General features: G+C 36.5%; 1 protein-coding gene across 5 annotated transcripts in view; it reads right to left on the bottom strand.

Moving 5' to 3' along the window:
* Positions 1-2,087: 2,087 nt before the first annotated feature.
* ALCAM (activated leukocyte cell adhesion molecule) overlaps positions 2,088-27,063 on the bottom strand; it is a 140,072-nt gene continuing 115,096 nt past the window's right edge. For 2 of the 5 annotated variants that reach the window (XM_070750089.1, XM_070750091.1), the window contains 5 exons: positions 25,209-25,341; positions 20,703-20,741; positions 17,444-17,561; positions 8,884-9,000; positions 2,088-3,869 (listed from right to left, as the gene is read on the bottom strand). In XM_070750089.1, coding sequence (XP_070606190.1) covers positions 8,913-9,000; positions 17,444-17,561; positions 20,703-20,741; positions 25,209-25,341 — 378 coding nt within the window. In that variant the 3' untranslated portion in view covers positions 2,088-3,869; positions 8,884-8,912. The remainder of the gene's footprint in view (positions 3,870-8,883; positions 9,001-17,443; positions 17,562-20,702; positions 20,742-25,208; positions 25,342-27,063) is intronic. The other 3 variants (XM_070750092.1, XM_070750090.1, XM_070750093.1) reach the window with 3 other exon arrangements.

Below are 27,063 nucleotides of genomic sequence, written 5' to 3'. Positions count from 1 at the left end.
AGTGGTAGGATTCAATTTTTTGTTTTTACTACCGCTTGTGGGTGTGGTGTGACTTGGTGGGCATAGCAGGGGAAGGATACTGTAAAATCTCCATTCTCTCCCTACTCCAGGGGAAGGTTACTGCAAAATCCCCATTTCTTTCTGATCAGCTGGGGCTCAAGAGGAAGAGAATAGGTGGGGCCAGTCAGAGGTGGTATTTATCGGTTCTCTGAACTACTCAGAATTTTCACTACCAATTCTCCAGAACTGGTCAGAACCTGCTGAAAATCACCTCTGCTAGCACAGTTAGTAAAGTTCATTTTCCACTGCTTGCATTAGTAAAGTTTCTATTCTTGCTTGTCTTGCAAACATCGCCACACAAATGTTTAAAAAATTGTGAGCAAATAAGAATGTTATGTTAAACTTGAAAGTTACAAGAATTGATTTTGTGAAATATTTAAATAGATTTAAGCTTTTCTAGATGGAGAATAATCAACATTTTCTCTTTCAGGAGAATTATGTTTTGCAAAACATCTGACTTATTCACAAATTTATTTGTTTATTTTATTTATTTAGTTTATCAAGTATGTATTGGTAGTATACAAAGATATAACAATGTTTATATACATGATACTAATGAGAGAGAGACATTAGGACAGGGGACGGAAGGCACGCTGGTGCATTTATGCACGCCCCTTGCTGACCTCTTAGGAATCGGGTGAGGTCAAAAGTGGATAGTCTAAGGGTAAAGTTTTGAGGGTTAGGTGATGATACCACAGAGTCAGGTATGAATTCCATGCATTAATTACTCAGTTACTAAAGTCATATTTCCTACAGTCAAGTGGAGAACTTTACTTTAAGTTTATATCTGAAGTATGCTTGTGTATTGTTGTGGTTTTTTGTTGTGGTATATTGTTCTAGTATTTGAAAATAATAAAAACACTCCTGTAAAACAATTGATATTTCTTACTAATTTAATAGGAAAAAGACAGAAAATGACAAACTAGAAGGGAATTAGAAGAGTAGAATTTTGAATGTAACATTGAAAAAAAGTTTTGGCTTAAATTTGGAATTCCTATCCTGCTATTTTTGTTTTTAATGATTATAGGCCAAAGATATAACTCACATGGAAGTAATTTTACTGGACTCTGAAGTTAAAGAATGGTCTAAAATGAATCTGTTTTTTAATCACCAAAATAGTAAATTAACAAGCATTTTCAATAAAATATAACGCTCTTACTTGTGACATTGAAATAATGAGCCATGTTCACAATCATGAATGTTAATTATATCTTAATATATTGTAGAATATAGTTTTAAATAAAGGTGCTGGATAAAAAAGTAAAAAATAAAACTTGGAACTCAAGTTCTACCTGTAAAGTTCTCTTCCCTTAATGATGAAAGAGCAGAATAAAAACAAAACTAAACTAAATTAAACAAGTACCACACAATTAAGTGTTAAATTTTGCCTTTAAATATTTTAACTTTCATAAATTATATAAGGAACAGCTGTAAATTAAGATAAATAAAGCACAAAGGTTTTTCACTTGGCACATGTCAAAATACCTGAAAAAACTGAAGATTCATGCCACCACCATATCCAAAAAAATATTTTATACACAAATAATATCTTTGAACTGAAATGTCACACGGGAATGGGAAAACATACTTCACTTTTATTGTCTTTCAGGCATTAACGGCAACAATTAATTTGTACTGTAGATTTCTGTAACAAGTTTAGCATGGATTCTGAACAGTAGAGCAGGCACCCCCCCAAAATGACAGTAGTAAGTAGAATTTAGAAATTTAATAGTTTTAGTCCATTCTCATGGTGATAGTGGATGCAGAATTTAAACACTTCTACTTTTTTATCTTTCTGTTTCATTTCAAGCATGGTCAAGCAGTTGTGTGAATAATTTTATTTTTTATTAATAGAGCAAAGAGATCTCCTTTCCTAAATGGAAATATTTTTATATTTATTTTTATATTTCATGTAATCCAAGATGTAGCACTTTAAATCTTTGCCCCCCTCTTTCCTATATTCATAATAGTTGAATTTTCTCCTATAGGTAATGATTACTTCATATCAGAACAAATTATATATAATCTTTTTTGCATGTGTTCACATTTTATTTTGGAAAACAGGTGCTTAAAAATTTTAGAATCATTTTAAACAAATTCTAAAAAAAGAAAAGGAGAAAAAGAAAAAAATCACAGTATTTACATAGATTTCATAAATGGCTTAGCCATATAGAACACAAGACTTTGGTTTTATCCCCCTTTTAACTTTGGTTTAACACTTATCAAGATTTGTTGTTGTTACATTGCCAAATAAAGCCTTAACCAGTGCAGAGAGGACTTTTTACAGGATACTTCTATAATATTTTTATACACTATTGAATTTCTAGAACATTTCATGTTAATCCATGCCAATACATTATAGAAAGGTTTTATTTAAGATATTAGTCACTACTGCCCAGACATTTAACATTTTACAAATTCACAACAGTTTTCTCCCTCTCCTTTGTGGCAAAATGTATTTCCTAATTTCCACTTCCATTTCTTTTCTAAGCAAACTTCCAATAAGCTAGAGACTCATTCTTTTCCTAGACCCATAAATCGGTAAACCAAACCATATATTTGTTCTAATTCTATCTTCTTTCTGATTTTTAAAAAAAGTTATTATATCCTTCCAAATGCTAGTCTTTTGCTAAAAGAGGAAACATTGCTAAACATTATTTGTCCTGATCTATCCAAATGTTTCTTTTGATGCTAACTCTCTAAAAAATTCTCAAGCATAAAACAGGTCTACAAAGTTACAGTCTTGGGTGTAACTAAAGATACATAGATTTCATTTTATTGTTACAATTTCTGTACTTTTGATAAATTATGTACCAGTTAAAAACACTAAAATCATCTCAAGGTGCAATATCTGTAGTGTTGTTAACAAACATACACACATACACACAAAAATATATATATTCTATTTTGTGGAAAAATGCAGCTTAAGTATGACTACTTAAAAAAAGAAAGAAAAAAATCCCATCCAATTATTTTTTTCCTTTTTCAAATTTAAAAACAAAGGTAATTTTAAGGCAGTGGATAACAAAAAAATTCTGAACTAATTCTCAATTCCAGTCATTCGCACTATATATTATGTAATTGAAAAAACAATTGTTTTCAGAATGCTATCAATAAAAAGATTTTCCTGTCTAAAAAAGACTTCATAATAGACATCGGTATACACAATAACATGAATCTTGAATAATACCTGATTACCCTTTGACAATTATGTACATGTTATTAATAGTTTAGCAGATCTTTATTGTAGTATAAAGTGGTTAGCTTGATTTTTTCCCCTTACAGATTTTTTAAAATATTTTTTCTTACAGTGATTTTTGAAAAACAAATAAATGTTTCCTTTTTCCATAAGGCAATTTCATAAATTAAATACTCACTGTGCAAAGTAGGAGATTTACTGATAGCAGTCAGAATTAGAAATGTACCTCTTTAAAGGGTGCAAAAAAATGATGAAAATAAAAACACTATACATCAGATTACCAGCAACTCCCAGAACAAAGCCTTACAGTGTATAAAAATAGCTACGTAAAAAATTTACATAAAGGCAAACCAAACGTAATCTTCAGTGCAGACATTTACAAAAAAATAATATATATATTCAAACTGAACACAATTTTTGACCTATTATTATGGCTGTTGCCAAAATTAGTTTTGCTGAAATTTTGTAAGCTTGAGAAAACTGGATATACATTTTTTGAAAAGTTGAAACAATTATCTGTATAATACTTGAACCATGAAAAGCCGCCACATCTTCTTATATATCTTAAACATAATCCATGTTCATGCTTCAGTTGGTCTATATTTATTTTCTAAAAACAGAACAAAGACAGTAAATAAAGAAGATCCAATATAAAGATAGCATAAATGGCACAGAAATATATGGCTGAAATTTTATTTTCTAATGTAACCAGCAGTTAGTAAAGAAAATTGCTCCATCACTGCTCACATTTATAATACTAGAAAGTTCTTGCTGATATATTATTTAAACTGAAAACTACAAGACAAAATAGGTAGCAAACACAAGTAACTGAATAATGACAGCACTGTGGAAATTAGCAGCAAAAGCAATATACTACATATCATATCTTGTTGGGATAACAATAGTTTCCCGAAATAGTTTATGTAGTGTTTAACATTGTTCCCCAATTACACCGTTTTTAAGAGTTTTTGAGAAACTAATTGAGAACATCCAAACTGAACCTAACTTATACATTGCTTTGTGCTTACACAGCAGATAACTAATGAAAATTCTTCTGAGGTTTAGTGAGGAAAACAGAAGACTGTGAGTAAAAACAAATAGCTGTCTTCCAGTATTTGAAATTCTGCCATGAAGAAGATGAAGCAGAACGATTAAGAACTTCCAGAAGCCAGGACAAGAAAATATAAATTTACATTACAAGGAAACAGGTTATGATGTGACATCAAGAAAAAAAATCCTATTGGTAAGAATTGTACGAGAATAAAAGAGATCATTTTGGGACTTAAAAGACTCCCTTTTAAATAGAGGTTGGATGGCTATCTATTGGAAATGCAATAAAGGTAGTCCTTGACTTATGACTGGCTTTTTAATGACTGTTCAAAATTGCAATGGACTTAAAAAATGCTACTTACAACCCATACTTGAAGCTACGACTACTACCCCCTTTTCAATAATATAAACATTAACACAAATTGTGCAAAATGCAGCCGCGTGAATGGTCATAGGCATGCCCATGTTTCTCCAACACTCCACAGTCTGCATTGGTTGCCGATTGGTTTCTGGACACAATTCAAAGTGTTGGTTATGACCTATAAAGCCCTACATGTTATCGGGCCCATGTTATGGGACCGCCTTCTGCCGTATGATCCCAACGACCTGTTAAATCTCACAAAGTCGGCCTTCTCCAGGTCCCGTCAACTAGGCAATGTCGTTTGGTGGGGCCTAGGGGAAGAGCCTTCTATGTGGGGGTCCCGGCTCTTTGGAATCAGCTCCCCCGAGATTTGCATTTCCCCCACCCTCCTCACAATCCGCAAGAGTCTTAAGACTCATCTATGCCGCCAGGCTTGGGGCAATTAGATCCTAGCCCCCTGGCCAACGAATGTTATGTGTGATTGGTGTCTGAATGAGTATGGTTGGGTTTTTTTAACAAAATTGATGATTTTAGATTAGTTTTAATTAATTGGATTTAGCCATGTATTTCATTGTTTCCTTTTATATGTTGTGAGCTGCCCTGAGTCCTCAGAGGGGGGAGGCATATAAATCCAATTAATGAATAAAATAATAATCACATCAGAGGCTTGGCAATCAGTTTGCATTCATGATTGGTGGCAATGTCCTATGATCATGTGACTACAGTTTACAATGTTTTTCTAATTCCATTAAGACAAATGGATTCACCTAATTACTTTGTGATTCAATTTATGGTGACTTACTTTATGACCATTGTAAGACTGGCTATAAAATTGAGTCTAGTCATGTGATGCCTCATCTAATGATCCCTAGTGACCACAATTCTGGACTTATTATAGTCATAAATCAAGAACTACTTGTAGTAATGTATTCCCATGCTGAATAGAAAGGTAGACCAGATGATAACATCTCTTCCAATTCTTACATGCCAATTCTATGAAGCCTTTCTTTTAGCCTCTTTATTGTACTGAAATGAGTATCTAATGTACCACACCAAACAGGGACACAAGTATTTAGGATTTTTAAAAAAATAATTAGGGTCTCCATTCATTCTCAAGCTACTACCCAATAAAATAGTTTTGCTCCAATTTCAGACTAAGGCTATCTGAAATATCCAAGAAGACAGCCACATTTTATGTTATTAATATTGTTATTTAAGATGCTGCATACTAAATACAGTTCATATGTCTTTGGTCAATTAAGATTTTTTTGTAAGATACAAAAAGTTCTAATCTTAATCAAACCTATGTATGGCATGTATTATTTCCTTCATCCTATCAGCCAAGAGGTATATTAGTATACTGATGAATCTTTCTATACTAGTGAAATATCCTAGTAATTTTCAATAACACTAAATACAAAATAATAGCCATTAAAATAATTAATAAAAAAAATGAAATATTTTAAATATTTTAAATCTCCCTTTAAAAGTCACCAAAGAAATCTGTTCCTTCAACTACTCAGGATGTTCACTCCAAAGTTTATAGTGACTGCACTGAAAATTTAATTCCAAATAAGACACAGTATCTAGAAAGGCTCATATAAAAGGTATTTCTTTTAGGTAGTCTAGATCAACACTCTCTATAATTTTAAAAGTATTATGTAGCACTGCAGTATTTTCAACAATAGATATCATGTGTTCTCTTTGATAAGTATTCTAGTTGCATTCTGTATGAAATGAAATACACTATCCATACAAAAGTAGGCAGTTCATATAATTTAACACAATATTCTTCCAAGAAAGGAAAACTTGGTGTATCAGCTAAATCTGATTTTTAAAAAATTCTGGCTGTTGCCTGTATCTGTGAAACCAGAGAGTCACATTATCTGTTGTTAGGAGCAAGTCAAATTTGTGAAATACTCCTCATTGATTGTGTCCTAGCTCTTACTTTGAACATGTCTGACTTGTCTAGAGTCAGTTCCTTTTTTTTTAAAAAAATATTTTTTTAAATTAAATTTTATTACAACAAACAAAAAGTTTGTTGCCCAACACCAATAAAAACCCCACCACCATTTAGGGGTTAAATTATTTGCAATAAGTTTCAATTTCTTCCTTAGCTCCGGTTTACATTTCTTTACATACAAAAAGTGATTGGAATTTATTTTTCACATTGTCGTCATAAATTCTACTTAAGATATAATTTTTCATCTTATTCCATCGTGCCATCAGCTTCTCCAATTTATTTTCATCAAAGTTATTTAATCTTATTTCCATAATTTCGAAGTGGATGTGGTCCACCATGTACCAGTACCAATTCTGGATTGTCCATTTATTGCTATCTTTCCACCCTAATATCACTACTGCTTGAGCACTTTCCAAAGCTACTATTTTGATTTCTTTAAATTCTCGTATTTCCCCATATTTAACTAGTATTGCTAATTCTTTTGTAATTATCCAATTAATGTTTAGCATATTATTTATTTCATTCTGTACTTCCTTCCAAAATTTTTGAACTTCAACACATTCCCAGAGCATATGCATATAGAGTCAGTTCCTTAATCCAATCCATTATCTCCTGAATTTGGCATTTGAAAAACAAACAATTAGCTGAATTTGTTAAAGAGAAACATGTTTGATATTATGAGGATCTTGAGTATCGTTCCACTCTACCTTCCTAAAAGCTTTCTAGGATGGAAAATCTTAGATATAGAAAGGCAAGAAATACAAATTTGTCTGCTAAGAGGGATTTATCTCAGTAGTCAGCCTACAGTATTTGTTCAATAGTTAAATAAGAAGAGTTTTGTCATTAACTCACTTTAATGAGTTATCAACAATCATACTATAGTGGTGATATAAGACAACCCTTTATAATAGCCTTTAATCTACATAAGATCAGGCCTGTGGAAACTGTAGTTCATTTCTTGTGAATTTTTAATAAGGACACCAGAGTACAATTGAGTACAGGTAGACTTTGACTTATAGTTGAACAATTAGAAAAAAGTGCCTTATAATTTGTGTCTGCACGTAGGACCATTGTACTACCCTCATGAGCATATGATCATCAGCTCATGTTTATGACTGGCTGTAGTATCTGCAGTCACATGATCACAATCTGCTACCTGTTTTTTGCTGATTTTGGCAAAAAATTGGGAAAGTTGGATTCAGTTAAAACCACATGATTTGCTTAATAACAATGTGATGGAGATTTGCTTAATGACTGCTATAAAACTTGTCATAGAGTTAGGTCTGACTCAACTTACAATAACTTACAATAGAAATTCCTGTTCCAATTGTGGTTCTAAGAAAAGTTGGTGTCAATTTTTCATAACAGATTTTTCTCCAGGAGGATGTGTTCCAACCTACTTCTTCTTCAGGAATTCTAATTGATAGCATGATATAAATCCTGATTAACACTTCTAGGACATTTATACTCATATATGTATAAAGCAGTAGTGGGTTCTAAAACCATTTACTACCGGGATGCATGCACGTCACGCTTCTGCGCATGCACAGAAGCATCCTGGGCAGCTGGGTGGAGCCTCCTGCCTCCGGCGCTACCAACCTCTCAGCAGCCTTCGATTACCATCGACCATGATATCCTTCTGAAACAACTGGAGCACTGGGAGTGGGACGTACCATTTTACGGTGGTTCTCTCTGGTCGTTCACAGTCGGTATTAGTGGGGGGGCAGAGGCCCACCACTCGGCCTCTCCTATCATTATGCTGATGATACCCAGTTATACATCTCCACCCCATGCCAATTTAGTAAAGCAGTGGATGTGATGTGCCCGTGCCTGGAAACTGTAAGAATTTGGATGGGGACCAATAGGCTCAAGCTCAACCCAGACTAGACCGAGTGGGACACCTCGATATGTCCGTCCATTGTTCTGGGGGGGGGATACTGTCCCCCTCAAATAGGGTCTGCAACTTGGGTGTCCTCTTGGACCCACAGCTGAGTCTTAGCCATCATCTTTTGGCTGTGGCAAGGGGGACCTTTGCCCAGGTTCACCTGGTTCACCAGTTGTGGTAATATTATATTATATCTGACTTCTCTTATTGCTTTGTATCTTTTGTCTTGTATTATTATTTTGTATTATTATTTTTATTTTGTAAGCCTCCCTGAGTCCTTCACGATTGGGCGGCATAGAAGTGAATAAATAAATAAATAAATAAATATTCAGAGGAGATAATACATTATAAAGTAGTTAACATACCTGGAATGGCAACCAAATAGTTTGGTGTTTCAAGCTTCCAATTTATGATTGTTTTCTTCTAACTTTTTATTTTCTTCTATATTTCCAAGATCTTTAGCTACATGTTTTGAAGCTGATCTAAAACAGAAATAAAAATACTAATGTCTTATCTTGCTGTTATTATTATATCCAATTACTGGATATATGCACACCATTTTGACTTCTGCAACGTTCAATTGTTTCACTAATCAACACAGGAATCTGAATTTACTGGCAAACGAAAAACTCTAAAATAAGTAATCCTGGAATAATGTATATAGGGTGACATCTTTCAAATTCAATTTTACTCTTGTTTATAAATACATATGTTAATCTTTTTATCTGGAGTAACTATTGGCAGGATTTAATTTATGATTCCTTCAAATAATAAGCATATTAATACTAAAATACTATAAACACATTTATCAGTAAAATATAAATATTAATAAAAAATACAATTATTTCAATCCATATAAAGTATTTTATATAGATTGAGATAATATCGGCTTTGCTGAAATCTAAACTGGACAATAATTAAAATCTAAAAGATATATTTTTCTAAGTGGCATCTCCTTCTCTGTGAAAAACTGATTTAGCAGGATTTCAATTAATTATGAGCAAGTTCCATAAAATAAAAGTAAAACTATTTATTTATTTTATTTATTTATTCGGTTTTTATGCTGCCCTTCTACGTAGACTCAGAGCAGCTTACAACATGTTAGCAATAGCACTTTTTAACAGAGCCAGCATATTGCCCCCACAATCTTATTTTACCCACCTCGGAAGGATGGAAGGTTGAGGCAACTTTGAGCCAGTGACGAGATTTGAACCGCTGACCTACAGATCTACAATCAGCTTTAGTGGCCTGCAGTACAGCACTCTACCTGCTGCACCACCCCGGCTCAATTGCTTATTTCACTCATAGCATCCCATAATTCTGATACTATTTTCCCCTCAAACATGTACATTTTATTGCATTCTAATACAGTGATACCTCATCTTACATACCCCTTGTCATACAAACATTTCGAGATACAAACCCAGGGTTTAAGATTTTTTTGCCTCTTCTTCCAAACTATTTTCACCTTACAGACCCAAGCCGCCGCCACTGGGATGCCCCGCCTCTGGACTTCTGTTGCCAGCGAAGTGCCCATTTTTGTCCTGCTGGGATTCCCCTGAGGCTCCCCTCCCTGGGAAACACCCCCCTGGACTTCCGTGTTTTTGCGATGTTGCAGGTGAATCCCAGCAGCACAAAAACGGGCGCTTCGCTGGCAACGGAAGTCCGGAGGTGGGGTTTCCCAGCGAGGGGAGCCTCAGTGAAATCGCAGCATCACAAAAACACGGATGTCCAGAGGTGGGGTTTCGAGGACTTCCGTGTTTTTGCGATGCTGCAATTTCGCTGAGGCTCCCCTCCCTGGGAAACCCCACCTCCGGACTTCCATTGCCAGCGAAGCACTCATTTTTGCGCTGCTGGGATTCCCATGCAGCATCACAAAAACACGGAAATCCGGAGGTGGGGTTTCCCATGGAGGGGAACCTCAGGGGAATCCCAGCAGCACAAAAACGGGCGCTTCGGCTGGCAAAAGGGGTGAGTTTTGGGCTTGCATGCATTAATCGCTTTTCCATTGATTCCTATGGGAAACATTGTTTCGTCTTACAAACTTTTCACCTTACAAATCTCGTCCCAGAACCAATTAAGTTTGTAAGACGAGGTATCACTGTACTTATATTTTCTTTTCAAAGCAACATTTATGATAAAAATGCAAATTTATTTACTAAATAGAATTTACTTATACTATCTTTACAAATATATATTTTGTAATATAACACAGGCTGCTTTTGCAGCTAGTACAAGAGAAGGGCAAGCCCAATTTCTACAGGCCTCCAGGTATCCCTTGAACCCAACGCTCATAAATGCATATCCAAAGAAAGGTAAAACTTGGTGTGTCTTGTATACCAGTACTCCAGGGTTCTGCTTTTCTTCACTGCCAGTTTGCTCAGTGGCGCTCTGCAGGCATGGGGCTCACGTTGTGCATGTGCACATGTGCAATGCTTAAAACACAGTACTTAAAGCAAAAAACAGCTTCTGCACATGCGCAGAAACGAAAAACAAGCTGGCACCACCAGTTTAGGGCATGATAAGTCTGAGTCACTGCCTGTTTTAGCGACCCAGGCCACCAAGTTACCGTTCTATAGAACCGATCTGAACCTACCTCTGAAGTACTAAGGTACTAAGACCCTAATTAGGTCACAGTTATTTTTGTGAATTTGTTTTCATTCTTAGTGGAAAATGTATGACATTTTGATCAATAATAAACTACAAATCTAAAATTTACAATGCTATATGTTAAAGTCTTGCCAAAGAGAGGAGTTGGGATTATATTAAAAGAGCACAGACCAAAAATACACATAAAGAAATAACTTTCATAGATATGATGTGAATAACTGATCAGAAGTACCTGAGAAGGATGATTGATAAGAATACCAAAATTAATGAGTGGATTATACATTAGAGAAAATTTAAAAAATAGAAAGTAATTCTACTTCCTGGGCAGCTGTTTCTATTGAATCTTATTTTGCTAAATATGTTGTCACTGTTTTCATCAAAGCAACAACAATTATTTTATTATGGCACAAATGCATGCTCAAATAGATTACCTGTAATAATCTTTCAAGTGAGTAGATTTATTCTAAAATGATAGGTCTGGTAATTATCTATAATTTAGCAAAATTCAGTTCCATCATAATCTCTGTTAATTTCATTATCAGCTTTAAATAAACTGATAATAAGCCAATTGGCCCTCTTCAGAAATTAATGTGAACTACTGACAACTCATTTATATTATTACTGCAGTTAATAAAAGAATTTCAGCACTAGATCTGCAAATCCAGCAAAGAAATAATAAAGGACAATTTGCTGATTGATCATTTTGACACATTTAAAGAAATAGATTTTTAAAAGTGAAAAGGAAATAGACGGATGACAATAGAAGTAACATATTTTTCGGAGTACAAGACACACCTCCTCCCCCTTGAAAGAGGGTGGAAAAGTTGGTGCATCTTATACACTGAATACAGCCATTTGGGCTATCCTGAAGCCCTGCCCCCTGCATTCCATTTTTGGACAGAGGGTCTGCAGAGAGCTCCTGGGTGATGGAGGATGGAAAAGTGCATCGATTTCTGTGAAAAAATGGGTGACAAATGGCCTGCTTTTCACAAAAATGGGGGCATTTTTGCCATTCCCCAACACCCAAGAGTTCTCTGCAAATTACTGAGACCCTTTCTCCACCCCATTTTTTCAAATAAATGGCTGAAAAATGACCCATTTTCACAAAAACTGGGCCATTTTTGCCATCCCCAGGCACCCAGGAGCTCCCTGCAGGCTTCCCAGACCCTTTGCCTTCTAACTTATTTATTTATTAGAGACTCGGACTAATTACCCTATCTAGCATGACAGGAGGAGGAATTCTGGGAGTTGAAGTCCACTAGTCTTAAAGCTGTCAAGTTTGAAGTTTGTAAAAAGTATACATAGTTGTAAAAAGTATACGTGTTTGTAAAAAGTATTCTGCTACACTGGTATTTTATTAAATAATATATTACTATACCATTTGGTTCAGAATACTTTTTTTCCTTGTTTTCCGTCTCTAAAATCAATCCTAGGCTTCTGTATGTAATAAAATTGCCTGACCAAATTTTTCAGCAAGACTGAAAGCGTTTGAAGTGCTAACTCATAGTGAAATGTGCCGTAATAATTTCTATACCATTAAAACATGTTTGATATGTCCTAGTACTGTATTAGTTTTCTCATCTAAGATATCAGCCAATGAATGTGAATGGAAATGAAATTGTGATATAATATGACATATATTTGTTTATGTAGAATTCTACACTATTACAGTACACTATTAGGACAAATGCAATATGATATATATGTTTTAAATTATAGTATTAGTTAATTAAATTTCAAAGGTATGTAAACCCTCCCAATGTAAAATAAATACATATAGTTAGTTTTGACTGAATAGATAACTTTATATAACTTGTTTTAGTTGGTCTACCTGATTGCTAATGATAGAACAGTCAGAAGAAATCAAGAAGAATTTTTAAGAAAAGAAAAGGCTATAATGGAAGGTTACTTATTTAGTTTAGCTTTGGGAAACAACTTCCTTCTTGTAATTAAACTAATTCAGTCTTGTCTATAAAGTTGTGCTGTGATTTCGGCAGTCAGCAAATATTCCATGGGAATAACATATTATCACATACCGCAGAGATTTCTACACGGCAGACAATTTTATATATGGATGAAGACTTATCAAATGATCTGAAACTTTGTATTATTGGATTTATATCAGCAGCTCTTTCTATGGCTGCTGGTTCTCCAATCTAGTTCTAAGAATCACTATGAATAGATAGAAATAAAGTCAAAAGCTATCAGGCATATTATTTTCCTGCCTTCTGACTTGACTGAGCATGTTAACTCCCACATTTAAAGAAATCCCAGTTTACTTCAATTCTAGGGAATAACTGTGTAAAGTAACATGCAGGCTAATGGATTCTGTAAAGCAAAAACAAAACCCCTCACTCCACTTTTCTGAGAAAAACTTGACAGGAGATATTCAAAGCCATAGGAAAGAGGAAAGTGTAATTTTTATTTCATCTTCTTACTGAATGAACAAATGAATAATAATAATAATAATAATAATAATAATAATAATAATAATAATAAATTAGATTTGTATGCCGCCCCTCTCCGAAGAATCTTGTTTATTATTATACATACTCAAACATTCATGTCCCTGAATAGCAAATATTTATGATATTTTAAACATTGAATAATTTGCAGTAAATAAGATTACTTTTTAAATATCAACACTTAACTGACAAAGAGCTTACTTTACAAATAAGAAAATAGATGGACTGTATTTTGAATTTTTAGAGTATCATGACACATCATGACATCAAACCTCAGTTGTATAAAACATTATTATTAAGATATTCATGAACTGGGAGAGCCATGTTAACAAGGATAGCCAATGAATAGGCATAGCAGCTAAGTCAGTCAATGGGAGCTAACCACTACTGAGTCTGTGCAGAGAATTGAAAACTTAAGCTTAAGGCTGAGCGTGGCTCAGTCCACTCTGTTCTCTGTCCCACTCTGTACTCTCAGCCCACTCTGTGCTTATCTGCTGCTGGAAATGAAACTGCTTGTAACTGTTGCTACATTGAAGAAATAATCTATTTGCGGTATCAATCATCTGTGTGTGCTTCTGGAAATTAATTATCTGCAACAAACTATGATAATTATCTTATGTAGAAAGTAGCTTTTTCAAACAAAGGGAAAATGCATAAACGACACCACAGGACTTTTTTTCACATTTTAAACTTTTTAGCATGTATTAAAATAATGACTTTAGCATGTAATAAAAGAGTGTAAGCTACACATGTACTTCATGTCCTCTGAGCCTCAATTAACGTGCATTAAGTCAACCTAGCAACTATACACATAGCAGTCACCTTAAGGCCATGGGGAATATTTACTTATAACTATTATTCTGACAATATGATACCTTATTTTATCTTATTAAAGATTAAAATGAACTAATTACAGTTACAGCATTTCTGCTGCAATTACCTAGGGACTAATTAGCATAAGTGAAAAGTAATATCTATGGTGATTATTTCTAACTACTGTTTCTTAAGACAACATAGTACCTGGTTATTTTAAAACAATTTTGTTGGTTAGTTATAACATTCAAACTTATAATCCTATTAGCTAGCCATCAAATAAGTGGCTAGAGCAGGGGTCCCCAAACTTTTTACACAGGGGGCCAGTTCACTGTCCCTCAGACTGTTGGAGGGCCGGACTATAAAAAAAACCTATGAACAAATCCCTTTGTACACTGCACATACCTTATTTAAAGTAAAAAACAAAATGGGAACAAATACAATATTTAAAATAAAGAAGAAGTAATAAGTAATTAATAATTAATAATTAAGTAATAAAGTAATTTATACTTCTTTATTAACAAGTAAATTTAAACTTAAATCAACAAACTCCATTTCTCCTTCCTTCCTTCCCTCCTTCCTCTCTACTTCTCTCTTCCTTTTCTCTCATTTGTTTCATTTTCCTCTCCCTCGTTCTTTCCCTCCATCATTTTCTCATTTTTCTCTTTCTCTCTCCATCTCTCCCTCTTCCTTTCTCTCTCCATCTCTATCTCCTTCTCTTTCTCTCTCTCTTCTCTCTCTCTCTCACTCACTCTTTCTAACTCCCTCTTTGTATCTCTCACACTTTCTCTCTCTCCCTTTCTATCTCTCCTCTTCATTTCTCTCTCCCTCTCTATTTCTCCTTCTAATTATATCAATCGGTAAAATCTCGTGTGCTGCCGCGGGCCGGTTAAAAGACCTCAGAGGGGCGCATCCGGCCCGCGGGCCGTAGTTTGGGGACCGCTGGGCTAGAGAAAGGACTAGCCTCATAATGATATACTTCTATTTTTAGTTGAGGGGTAGATAAGTCTTTGCAACACCCCCATTCACAACACGCTAAAACCGAGTCTAATTTTTTTTGTATTTTCCTCATCATAAATATTGCAGAGAGGCATTTTTTCTATGGATTAAGAGAAATGCAGCTTTTGAAAAAAATGCTCCAATTTTTGAACTATTTACGTAAGATTTTATCTGCTTTCAAACAGTTGAAGGGCTTCCCTGCTAAATGATCTCAGTCTAATGTCTAGAATTCTGATATTTTTCTGGTAACTGTGGCTAGCGTCTTCAGTGCCAAAGTGATCAGCTCCATAGCACAAAGAAGTCCTTAACTTACAACTGGTGTTTTTATGTTCTTTCAAAATGATGACGGCTTTAGAATAAGTATTGTTCCCCCAACCCATGTGGTCATGTGATTGTACATGGGTTGCTTGGGAACTGAGTCAGGTTTACAACTATTTGTAGAAACCCATGATCACATGACCATAATCTGCAACTGATTTTGCTGGTTTCTAGGATTTTTTTGCCAGTATATGGGAGGGGGGGGAGTTGATTCAAAAGAATGGGTTCACTTAACAACTGTGCTGTTCACTTAATGACAACATGATTTGCTTATTGACTGCTATGAAAAATGTCAGAAAAATGGATTCAGTCACATGGTTACCTCAGCTAATGATCACAAAGACTTATGAGTGGATATTAATAGAATAGAATAGAATAGGAATAAGATAGAATTTTATTGGTCAAGTGTGATTGGACACAGAAGGAATTTGTCTTGGTGCATATTAGGTTAGGAATATTGTGCTTATTTTATTTATTTATTTTGTCAAGCATGTATGAGAAAATAAGTATAAACATAACATATACATATACAGTGGTAACTCATGATACTAACCCCTCGTGATACGAACCCCTCGTGATACGAACCCGGGGTTCGGAAATTTTTTGCCTCTTCTTATGAACTTTTTTCGGCTTACGAACCCACCGCAGATCGCAAAATGGCGCTCTGCTGGGCGCTGCCGCCCGGCTGTCACCTTTTAAAACAGCTGGGGGGCTTCTCGACATTCTCCTGAACCCGAACCCTAACTTTTCGGGTTTGGGTTCGGGAGAACGCCGAGAAGCCCGCTGGCTGTTTCAGAAGGTGACAGCCGGGCGGCGGCGCTTCTTGGCGGCCTCCCGAACCCGAACCCAAAAAGTTCGGGTTCGGGAGAATGCCAAGAAGCCCCCCGGCTGTTTTAAAAGGTGACAGCCGGGCGGCGGCGCTCAGTGCATGGATTAATCGCTTTTACATTGTTTCCTATGGGAAACAATGTTTCGTCTTACGAACGTTTCGCCTTACATACCTACTTCCGGAACCAATTAGGTTCGTAAGACGAGGTATTACTGTAGAAGTATAAAAGTATAAGCGTAAGAAATGAGTACAAATAAATGGGGAGAGTAGAACAGGGATGGTAGGCACACTTAGGCACACCTCCTTACAGACCTCTTAGGAATGGGGTGAGGCCGCTGGTAGACAGTTTAAGGTAAATGTTGAGGAAATAACAACTGTTTTTGTCAACAACTCTGAACAGGCACTGACAGGGCTCTTGTGTTTGTCATTCAGTAATCTAATTTCTGACTAATATACCTGTCTAAAATGCAGGGGGTGTGGTAAAATGGATTTCTGTCATCCATAGGTGACTGAATAATTATTTGGATTTACTTAATTGATTTGTAAATTGTTTTTAGGTTGCGTTTCTACAATAATTTTCCAATTCAGGATATGGTTACGAGCCAATTAGCCTAGATGCTCATCACCTTTTAATTGACAGCAGCTGTGAAAGCCTATACCAGTATACTTTTTGTTCTATCTTATTATTTAGTTTTGTGCTTGATACATTCATAAATTTAAAAAAAAATCTTGCAAACTGCCATGGAATTATTTTTGATAAAAAGAAGAAAAATATTTTAGACAAGTAAACATGAGAGCATACTTTCCCTATTTTTACAAAATGCTATAGAAAGATTTAGTGCCACAATATATTTTATTTCCAGAAAATATTAAAAATGTCAGAAGACTTACTTTGATTTCTTCATGCATAGCCAATAAGCAACACCTGCAACTGTTGCTGCTAGAAGAAGACCAACCACGATTCCCACTATTAGTTTTGCCTGATCATTAATATTTTCCCTATTATCATCTAAAACAAAAGAAGAAAGGTATGACGGAGCGTCTTGAAAAAAATAAAATATGGATCACTCACTATAGCTTATAATATGCAAAAGTATTTTTAAATTCAAAAACTTATTTAAAACCAGCAGCAACAACAAACTATCATGAGAACATACACATTTACAGTACAAAGATATATTGGCTGCAATCCTTAAATAATTTGCTTTACAAACATTTTTGGTGTTATTTCTATGTCAGACGGATGGCACAGATATTCTGAGATTTTACAAATGAGATTTTTGCAGTCTGAGAACTGTCTGAAAAATCTACCTTTGATGCATTAGAAGTAAGCAGAGCAATCCTATGCCCAATCAAGTTTTGTTAAACAAGATAAACAATTTATCTCTAATTGTCAGCAGTGGAAGGAAGGAACACATTTAGTTTAGCTCTTTTCCTATTGTTTAAAGCCTGAAAGGGATGGGGTTCTTTCCTACTTTAATCCTTCCTTGCCTCCCTCCTAACAGACCATCACACATTTCCTTTAAACACTTTTTGAGTTTGAGATTTTCTAATTCTGGTGGAAAAGAAAAGGAAAAATAGAACAATCACACAACCTGCCAAAAATTTTCTACTTTATATTAAATCTCAGTGCTTCTCATGGAGTCTTCCTCTATGCACATATTTTCACTGACTATAAATGCTGGATCCTGTTTAAAAGCTGTGTTCTTGGTTATCTAGTCAGTTTGATCAGTTGTCACAACTGCACCTATCTGGGACCTTCAAACAGATTATTTCTGACAGTACCAGAACACTTGAGCCTTTCAAGTGAATAGGTTTAAGATAAATGGTTTCAGCTTCTTACTCTTGTACAATAAAATTTCTATCTGCACTTTTTCCTAAAAAATAAAAAAAAAGGTTCTTAGTTAAATCTATATAATAAAATGTACAAAGACAGATGGTTGGTAGATAGATAGATGGATGGATGGATGGATGGATGGATGGATGGATGGATGGATACTGTGTTTCCCGGAAAATAAGACCCAGTCTTATTTTCTTTTCAGCCCCAAAATAAACACCAGGTCTTATTTTCAGGGGATGTCTTATCTGCTTACTGCAGCCACACCTCGCACATCCCGACATCTGTTGCGCAGCTGTCTGACTGTTTCTGTGGCTGCTCTTGACTGCTTGTTACCAAATGCAGCATGGCTTGTTGCACTGGAGCTGCAGGTGCTGCTGCTTGCAGCAACAGGCTGTGTGACATATTGTCCTGTTGGGACATTGCACTGGCACAGTGACCCTTGCAGTGTTCTGCCATGAGCGGCGGCACAAGCCTTGTGGCATCCTGCCAGGAGCAGCGGCAACAGTATAACGAGCCTCGTGGCATTCTACCACAAGTGGCAGCACTAACAGAATGAGACTGGCAGCGTCCTGCTGCGAGTGGAAGTACCAGCGCAACAAGCCTCATGGTGTTTTGGCATGAGTGGTGGCATCAGTGTGATGCACCACATGACTAAAGAAGAAGTCAGGCAGCGCTGTTGGGGTGTCGGGGGACCTAGCTGTGGCAGTATTAAGGTAAGTAAGTTTGGGCGTGTGGCCCCCATTTTCTGCCCTAGCTTGATTTTTACACCAGCACAGTGTTCCACCTCGTACAACCAGACAATGGGTGGCTTAACTAGGGCTTATTTTGGAAGTCACTGCTCACAGTCACTCATGCCCTCATCACCTCGAGGCTTGACTACTGTAACGCTCTCTACATGGGGCTACCTTTGAAAAATGTTCGGAAACTTCAGATCGTACAGAATGCAGCTGCGAGAGCAATCATGGGCTTTCCCAAATATGCCCATGTTACACCAACACTCTGCAGTCTGCATTGGTTGCCGATCAGTTTCCGGTCACAATTCAAAGTGTTGGTTATGACCTATAAAGCCCTTCATGGCACCGGACCAGATTACCTCAGGGACTGCCTTTTGCTGCACGAATCCCAGCAACCAGTTAGGTCCCACAGAGTGGATCTTCTCCGGGTCCCGTCAACTAAGCAATGTCGCCTGGCGGGACTCAGGGGAAGAGCCTTCTCTGTGGAGGCCCCGGCCCTCTGGAATCAACTCCCCCCAGAGATTAGAACTGCCCCCACCCTCCTTGCCTTTCATAAACAACTTAAAACCCACCTCTGCCGCCAGGCATGGGAGAATTGAGATCCTCTTTCCCCCTAGGCCTTTACAATTCTATGCATGGTATGTATGTATTTATGTTTGGTTTTTATATTAATAGATTTTTAATCATTTCTAATACCAAATTACTATTGTACACTGTTTTATTGTCGCTGTTAGCCGCCCCGAGTCTCCGGAGAGGGGCGGCATACAAATCCAATAAATAAATAAATAAATAAATGTTTGGAGAAACCAGGTAAGTAGGTAGATGAGAGAAAGAGATACTACAGAATTGGGAGATAAGTATTCAAGTAAATGATCTAAGGATTACAGCCTTCTTTTTTAAATACTATATATTAAATACTGTTAATTAATAAATACTGAATACAGTGGTATCTTGGCATTCATTGTTAATTGATTTGGGGAGGCACGATAAGTATTAAAAACGAGTACAGAAGAAAATTTTCCCATACAGAATAATGTAGTGAGTCACAGGGCAGTCAACACCGACAAGTTCTAGCTTGTACGTTGAGTACCAAACAAATGATGAGTACTGAGACCATATTTTCATAACAAAATGCATTGAGCATTAAATTTGATGCATTTCAAAGGAGTACCAGGGTACCACTGTATTAAATACTCATTTTAGTTCCATGTGAATAGCAATGTAAATTTGTTAAAAATAGATTTCCCCACCTCAAAAGTACAACTTTTTCTTACTATCCAAGTGTGCATAGGTTAGATTTAGATTTAGGTGAATGTTGACTTTTCTGAAATAATTTAAGACTTGGGATATTATTACTGTTTCCAGTGAAATTAGTATGATGTTGTTTAAATTAAACTTTTATTTTGCATAGTTATATATTAGTATCAGTACTGGTTTGATTGCACAGCAGTAAAACCTAGCATTTAAAATTACTTCTATTTATTTTCCTTTTTAGAATTCTACCCTTAATCCAGAAAAATAAGTATAACAATTTTGAATTAATATTATTAAATGTGGAATATTTTTATGTTCTTACCACTTTTTTCTTCTGGTTCATCAGATTCTGGAATACTTACTGAAACAAAGGAACAACAACAAAATAAAGCTGCTGATATCTAAGTCACCTTCAAAATTTCCACCTTTAAAGATATTTAATAATCTATATATCAGCTGAGCCCAAAATACTCCTAATGCAGCATCAGCTACAAAACAAAATGATTAATTTTATTTTTAAGGCAGCAATCTTTCCTTTGTATCTATAATGCATCATGTAAAAATGCTTCATTCTAAAAAAATGACAAGTTTAATCTTACAAATGCCTAGTCAGAAGTATTTATGTGTTATTCTGTCCTGCATTCTGACTTTTTGTCACTTTATTACTGTAGACAGAGAGTTGATTAAACTTTAGTACCATTGAATGGATTTAGAAATCATCCTTTGATCAACTCTTCTAGACCCTCCACAGAATGAGAAGAACCATCACCCAGTTCATGGGAATTGCTTTGGATAGCTCACTGAAAATTCTATAGTCTAGACCAGTGATTTCCAACCTTTTTTGAGCCGTGGCACACTTTTTACATTTACAAAATCCTGGAGCACATTGAGCGGGGGGGGGGGGGGGTGTTTAAAAAAGTTTGGACAAAAAAAATTCTTTCTCTCTCTTCCTCTATGTCTTTCTCTCTCCCTCCTTCCCTCCCTCTCTTGCTTTCTTTCTCTCACTCACTCACTCCCATGAACTGGTGTTGCTGGATGCCGTATATGTTGGCGCTGCGCTGGGCATGGGAGCGGGGCTGGCACCTCCGTCCCAGCCAGCGGGCTAGTGCCAGCCTCACGTCCATGCCGAGCGCAGCATGTACGTCGTCCCGCAAGACATCCAGATGCCGCTGTTGGTGCCTCCGCCCTGGAGCTCCTGCTCACAGCTGCCACCCCGTGGCTACTGCCTGGTGCTGCTGCCGGCGCCCCCCCTCCCCGCTCCCAGCACCCTCCCGCTGGGCTCCAAAGCTCTCACCTGCTACCACCGCCATGGAAGCTCCAGCTGGGTGGGGTGCTGCAGCTGCCGCCCCGCGGCTACTGCCCAATGGAAAAGTGGAGTAAAGAAAAGTACTACAGCTGGAGCTTCTGTTCGCAGCCGCCACCCCGCAGCTACTGCCTGATGCCGCTGTTGCCAGCACCCTCCCGCTCCTGCTGCCGGCGCCCTCCTGCTGCCGGCGCCCTCCTGCTGCCGGCGCCCTCCTGCTGCCGGCGCCCTCCTGCTGCCGGCGCCCTCCTGCTACCGGCGCCCTCCCGCCGGGCCCCAAAGCTCACCTGCTGTGAAGAAAAGTTGCGAGATTGGAAGTTGAGCTTCCTTCTTTGCAGCACACCTGACCATGTCTCGCGGCACACTAGTGGGCCTGCAGAGTGCTGTATGTAATCTTTTGTACATTTTGGGCAACTTAAGGTGGCAACCATGCCTAATACTCCTTTATCGCGGCACACTAGTTGAAAAACACTGGTCTAGACTGCATAACTGAGAATACTATTAATTTATACATTTCAGAATTTAGGAAATAGTACATCGAGGTGTCTCTAAGTTCATTCTTTGAACAGTTAGTAATTTGTCTACCTACATAATAGTTTATTGTGCACAAACTATGCACGTATTTGTTATGTTTAGTCTTCATATGTTCTTGTATATTTATGCAGACAGCACATTATTCATAATACAAAATTGGAACATAAGAAAGAGCTAATTCAACATCATTAATTACTGCTATAATTTCTTCATATGGGTATGTATCGTAGTTGTGTATTAAAGACAACTACCATGTTTTCCCGAAAATAAAACCATGTCTTATATTTTTTGAACCCTGAAATAAGCGCTTGGCCTTATTGCCGTGCAGTCAAAGCCTGATTTGGCTTATTATCATGGGATGTCTTAGTTTGGGGAAAACAGGGCACAGCGTTTGCATGATATAATTAGTGACAATGATTATATTTCCTCTTGTCATGACCATACTGAGTTCAAATATAATGCATATTCATCCATTAGTTTCCACTAAGTTTGCTTCCCATACTTAGGGCAAGAAATTGTGCACTGTTGGGAAAGGAAAGGATTGGTTTAGGACAGGGCTGTCATACTTGCAGCCCATGGCCAGATGCATCACAAACTGGCCATGCCTGGTTTAGCAAAAGGGCAAAAAGTCATGATACGTCATGTGATGCTGCAGTGACAATGCCGGCTTAACAACCCTGGTTTAGGTATTGATAATATTAAATTTATGAAATAAGTATATTGATAATGTGAAATTTTCATCTGAGTGCCACTAAAGAACCTATTTTAAAACCACTACTCTTCTAAATTAAATATTCAGTAATAGCTGATTTTCCATTAGTGCTATGCTGAGAAGAAAAAAGAAAAACTCAAAAATTATATGCACTGAATAACAGTATTAACTATCATTAATGGCTCTCAACTCTGACAGAACCCTAAATTATATTTAAAAATGAAAACAGAAGTTTCTCAATGTAGTCTATATAACCATTAATTATGAAGACATAATGTAGTCCAGGTCTTAGTAACCTGTAAATCACCTGAACAACAGTCCACCATAGCATATAATCCCAATAAATTCAGTGGACAGTATTTCTTGGTTAATTACTAATTAATCATTAATAAACAAATCTATTTATTGAACAATCAAGGGGAAGAATATGTCCATACATGTAGAAGAAATTAATTAAGGATTTAATTAAGTGGTTCCTCTGCTTTTAGATATCAACCCACCTTTAGGATTGCTCTTTTAAAAAGAAAACAGGTAGTTCTCAGATTACAAGAATTTTTTTTTCAAAAGAATGACAACAAAATGACATACCTTATTTTTCAGAGTATAAGACACAACTTTTTACTTAGCAAAAGAGGATCAAAAACTGAATGCATCTTATACTCCAAGGTAGTCCCATGCACCCACCAGCCTCCACCAGTGTTCCCTCTAATTTTTTTTGGGGGGGTGGGCGGAAAAGAATAGTGTCTGAGCGGCAGTCCCTTCGGGACTGGGCGGCACAGAAATAATTTAAAAAAAACAAAAACCCTGTTTTGCCTCAGAGAATTTCAAAATAAAATACTGTACTGTGTGTCTATAACAGTGAGCTCATAATAGGGCAACTCTATAAATATCAAAATGCCACTTAAATAGTTGAGCTAGTTTCAAACTAAATTTTGATTTTCTTTCTCTCTTTCTTACTCCCATTCTTTTTCTATCTGTTTCTCTCTCTTCCTCTCTTCCTCTCTCTCTCTATCCTTCCCTCTCACTCTTTCCCTCTCAGCTTCTGGGCAGGTTTGGAAAACTCTGAGTTGATGATGATTTTTAAGTGAGCGATTGCTCACTGCTCAGTTTAGAGGGAACTATGGCCTCCACCCTTTGGAGGTTTTGGGGTTCCGCATATGGCATTTTTCGGTGGTTCCAGGTGGCAGGAATTCTAACTTCGTGGCCAAGGGAAGATAGAGACTCGATTGGTGAAGTGGACATTACGCAGGAGGCATAAAGCAAGGGGACTCGCCACTTGGCCTGGGAAGGAGTGTTTTGAGGCGGCAGCGCCGCAATCCCCTTCCCGATTCAAAAAACAGAACCCATGGAAATCAAAAAAGAGCATTGTGTTTCGGGTGGCAGGCAACGCTGGCTGCACGCCCCATTTTTTGAATAGGGGGAGAAAAGTGTTTTCAGGCTGCAGCACTGGTCGAAACCACCCATGCTTGAAATGCGATGCTCTTTTTTTTGCCTCCTCATGCCCCATTTTTGCAATGGGAATGGGTCTTCTGGCACAAACTAACCAGCAGTTCAGCACACATCACCACCAAAATTAATAAATAAAAATCTCCAAATCAATGTCTCAAGAAACCCGATTTGAGGAATCATGTAGGAGAATCGTATATCTCTGTGGCTCTTGTATCACTTAGGAGTTGCTCTCTGCAAAGCTGCAGGGAGCTTGCCCAGAAGCTCGGGAGTGTGTTTATGAAATGGCAGCGTCCAGAAGATGGTGAGGGTGTCTTGGGAGTGGAGACTTCGGTGCCAAGTCCCTCTTCTGACCCCATGAAAATCATTTCCCACCTCATCACTCCAGTTAAATGCTCAGAATTGTGTTTTTTCTTGTTTTGCTCCACCCAAATTAAGGTGCGTCCTATACTCCAGTGCGTCTTATACTCCAAAAAATATGGTACATAAAAAACCAAGAGACGATGAACTATTATTATGTGATCTGATAGTATGGAGACTTATCAGCTAGCAGCATATAAATACAATCAAATTCATTTGCATTTTTGCAGATATTCTGGAAAAACAACACATATCAGAAATTAGCATGGCGGCACAGATCTAATAAATAAGATGCTAATATTCATGTCTTTTATTAATGGGAAGACAATGAAGTAATTCATAAACAAAATTCTAACCTGGAGCCACTTTTATGTGAGCAAGAACACTAAGAACTGTTTATGTAAAGTTAAATAAAGAAAGAAACATGATCATCTTTCTTCTTCAATATATTAAAAATAAATAAACATACTTACTAGCAGATACATTCAAAGAGGTGACAGTTCTTTCTAGTAGATTTTCCGCAATGCAGGTTAATGTAATATTCTCTTCAGGAGCAATTTTGATTTTACTAATAAATTTTCCATTGATATATTTAGTCTCTTCTGTCTGGAAATAAGTTTTCAAACAGTTATAAAATAAGTTTTCAAAGTTGAAAGAATCTATAGGGGAAAGTTTGCCTATTTACTTCTTTGGCTAACTATTTATACTGATGAAATACATGCATGAACCTGTGTACCTAGTATCCTGACTTACCCTACAAATTTATTTTTATCTGTTTATTTATTTTATTTATTTGCCACCCGTCTCTGTAAATAAGTAAATTCGTCACTTATGTTCTACTTTTGTAATCTCCTGATCTATTTTCTATGCTACTAAAATGGGGCTTTTTGCTCATTTTTGCACCTTTGATTACTGGCACTGCACTGGTCTGTAGAGATTCTCAGTCATCCAAGCCATGGTTGCCCCAAATATTCTTTTTTAAGAGACAGCTAGAAATTGGTTTTTCTTTGAAGATGTTTCGCTTCTCATCCAAGAAGCTTCTTCAGCTCTGACAGGAGAATGGGGAATGGAAGGATTTATATTCATTGCAGACAGCTGGTCATTTGCATCCTTTTGAGGGGTTGTTGAAGCACTTGTAGGTTTATCTGTGTCCTCAGGGTCACCTGAGTTAGTGCGCCTGGTTCCTGAAGTCTGCAATTTTTCCTCTGGAAATCCACTCCAACTCCCATACCGTTACAATTTGAGATGGACATTCTTTAAAAGATATGAGAGTAGGAATGTCCAGTTGCTTCCTGGTCCATGCATTTTTCTTCTTCACAATACTTTAGAAATAACTTGTCATTGCCCTCTTCCTAAGATGAGAGGGAGTGATTGACTCAAAGTCACTAAGCTGATTTCAAGCCAAGGACAAGACTAGAACTCAATTCTCCAATTTCTAGTCTGATATCTTAGTCACCATCTCCCTTATTATCAGTTATTCATTTATATTTAATTTGCAAAAATTATGATCTAATTAATTGCATGCTATGCATGTACGTGAGTATAGAAAGTAAGAAAACCAGTGTAGTCCTGGGGTTTGATTTTATATTGGTATAATAATATTATATACACTATATTGTATATACAATAGGGACTGTTGAAAATCTGTTGCCTACGCTTGACTATGAGTATGACTGTATTTTGTTACATTATTTTTATATTATTTGTTTAATTTATATTTTGTTTGCTTTTATTTTTTTATGTATACCACACAAATTATGATGGTTTGCTTTGTAAATTCTTTAAATAAATACATAACTATCATTTGAAACTGTACTTGAAACAGAGTACTATATCTTGATTTTCTTTTGTATTTTTATATGATATATTATACATTATCAATATACAATTTGCTCAATGGTAAATTGCTTCAGTAAACTGTATATTGCTAAAGTATAGATCACAATGCATACCAAAAGCAAAAGAATTACTGGATGAGGAAAAAAAAACCCTCTTCATCCCAGTAAACAGCAACCTAATACAGAAACGAGACAATCTGATCAAGAGAACCATGAAAGTCCTAACTAAGAATGGTCAAATCACAAAAGAAAAACAATGGTGGATAAAAAGCAGTGTACCTGTCCCCCCATATACAAGCCAAACTGGCTCTCTGTCAAATCTTACCAGGATTTCAACATACAACTTACCTAAAGTTACAAAAAGAGCTTGAGCATATTCCAAAGGAGAAAAAAAATCTATTTTTTTATTATTGCATACTCTATTTTTTTTATTCTCCACTAAAGTGGCTCCAGAAAATCAAAATCTAGTAACAGAATAAGATGAGGCTAT

The sequence above is a fragment of the Erythrolamprus reginae genome, chromosome 4, assembly GCF_031021105.1.
Source record: "Erythrolamprus reginae isolate rEryReg1 chromosome 4, rEryReg1.hap1, whole genome shotgun sequence".
Taxonomy (NCBI): Eukaryota; Metazoa; Chordata; class Lepidosauria; order Squamata; family Dipsadidae; genus Erythrolamprus; species Erythrolamprus reginae.
Note: the sequence above shows the minus strand (reverse complement) of the source record. Positions and strands in the feature narration are given on the sequence as shown.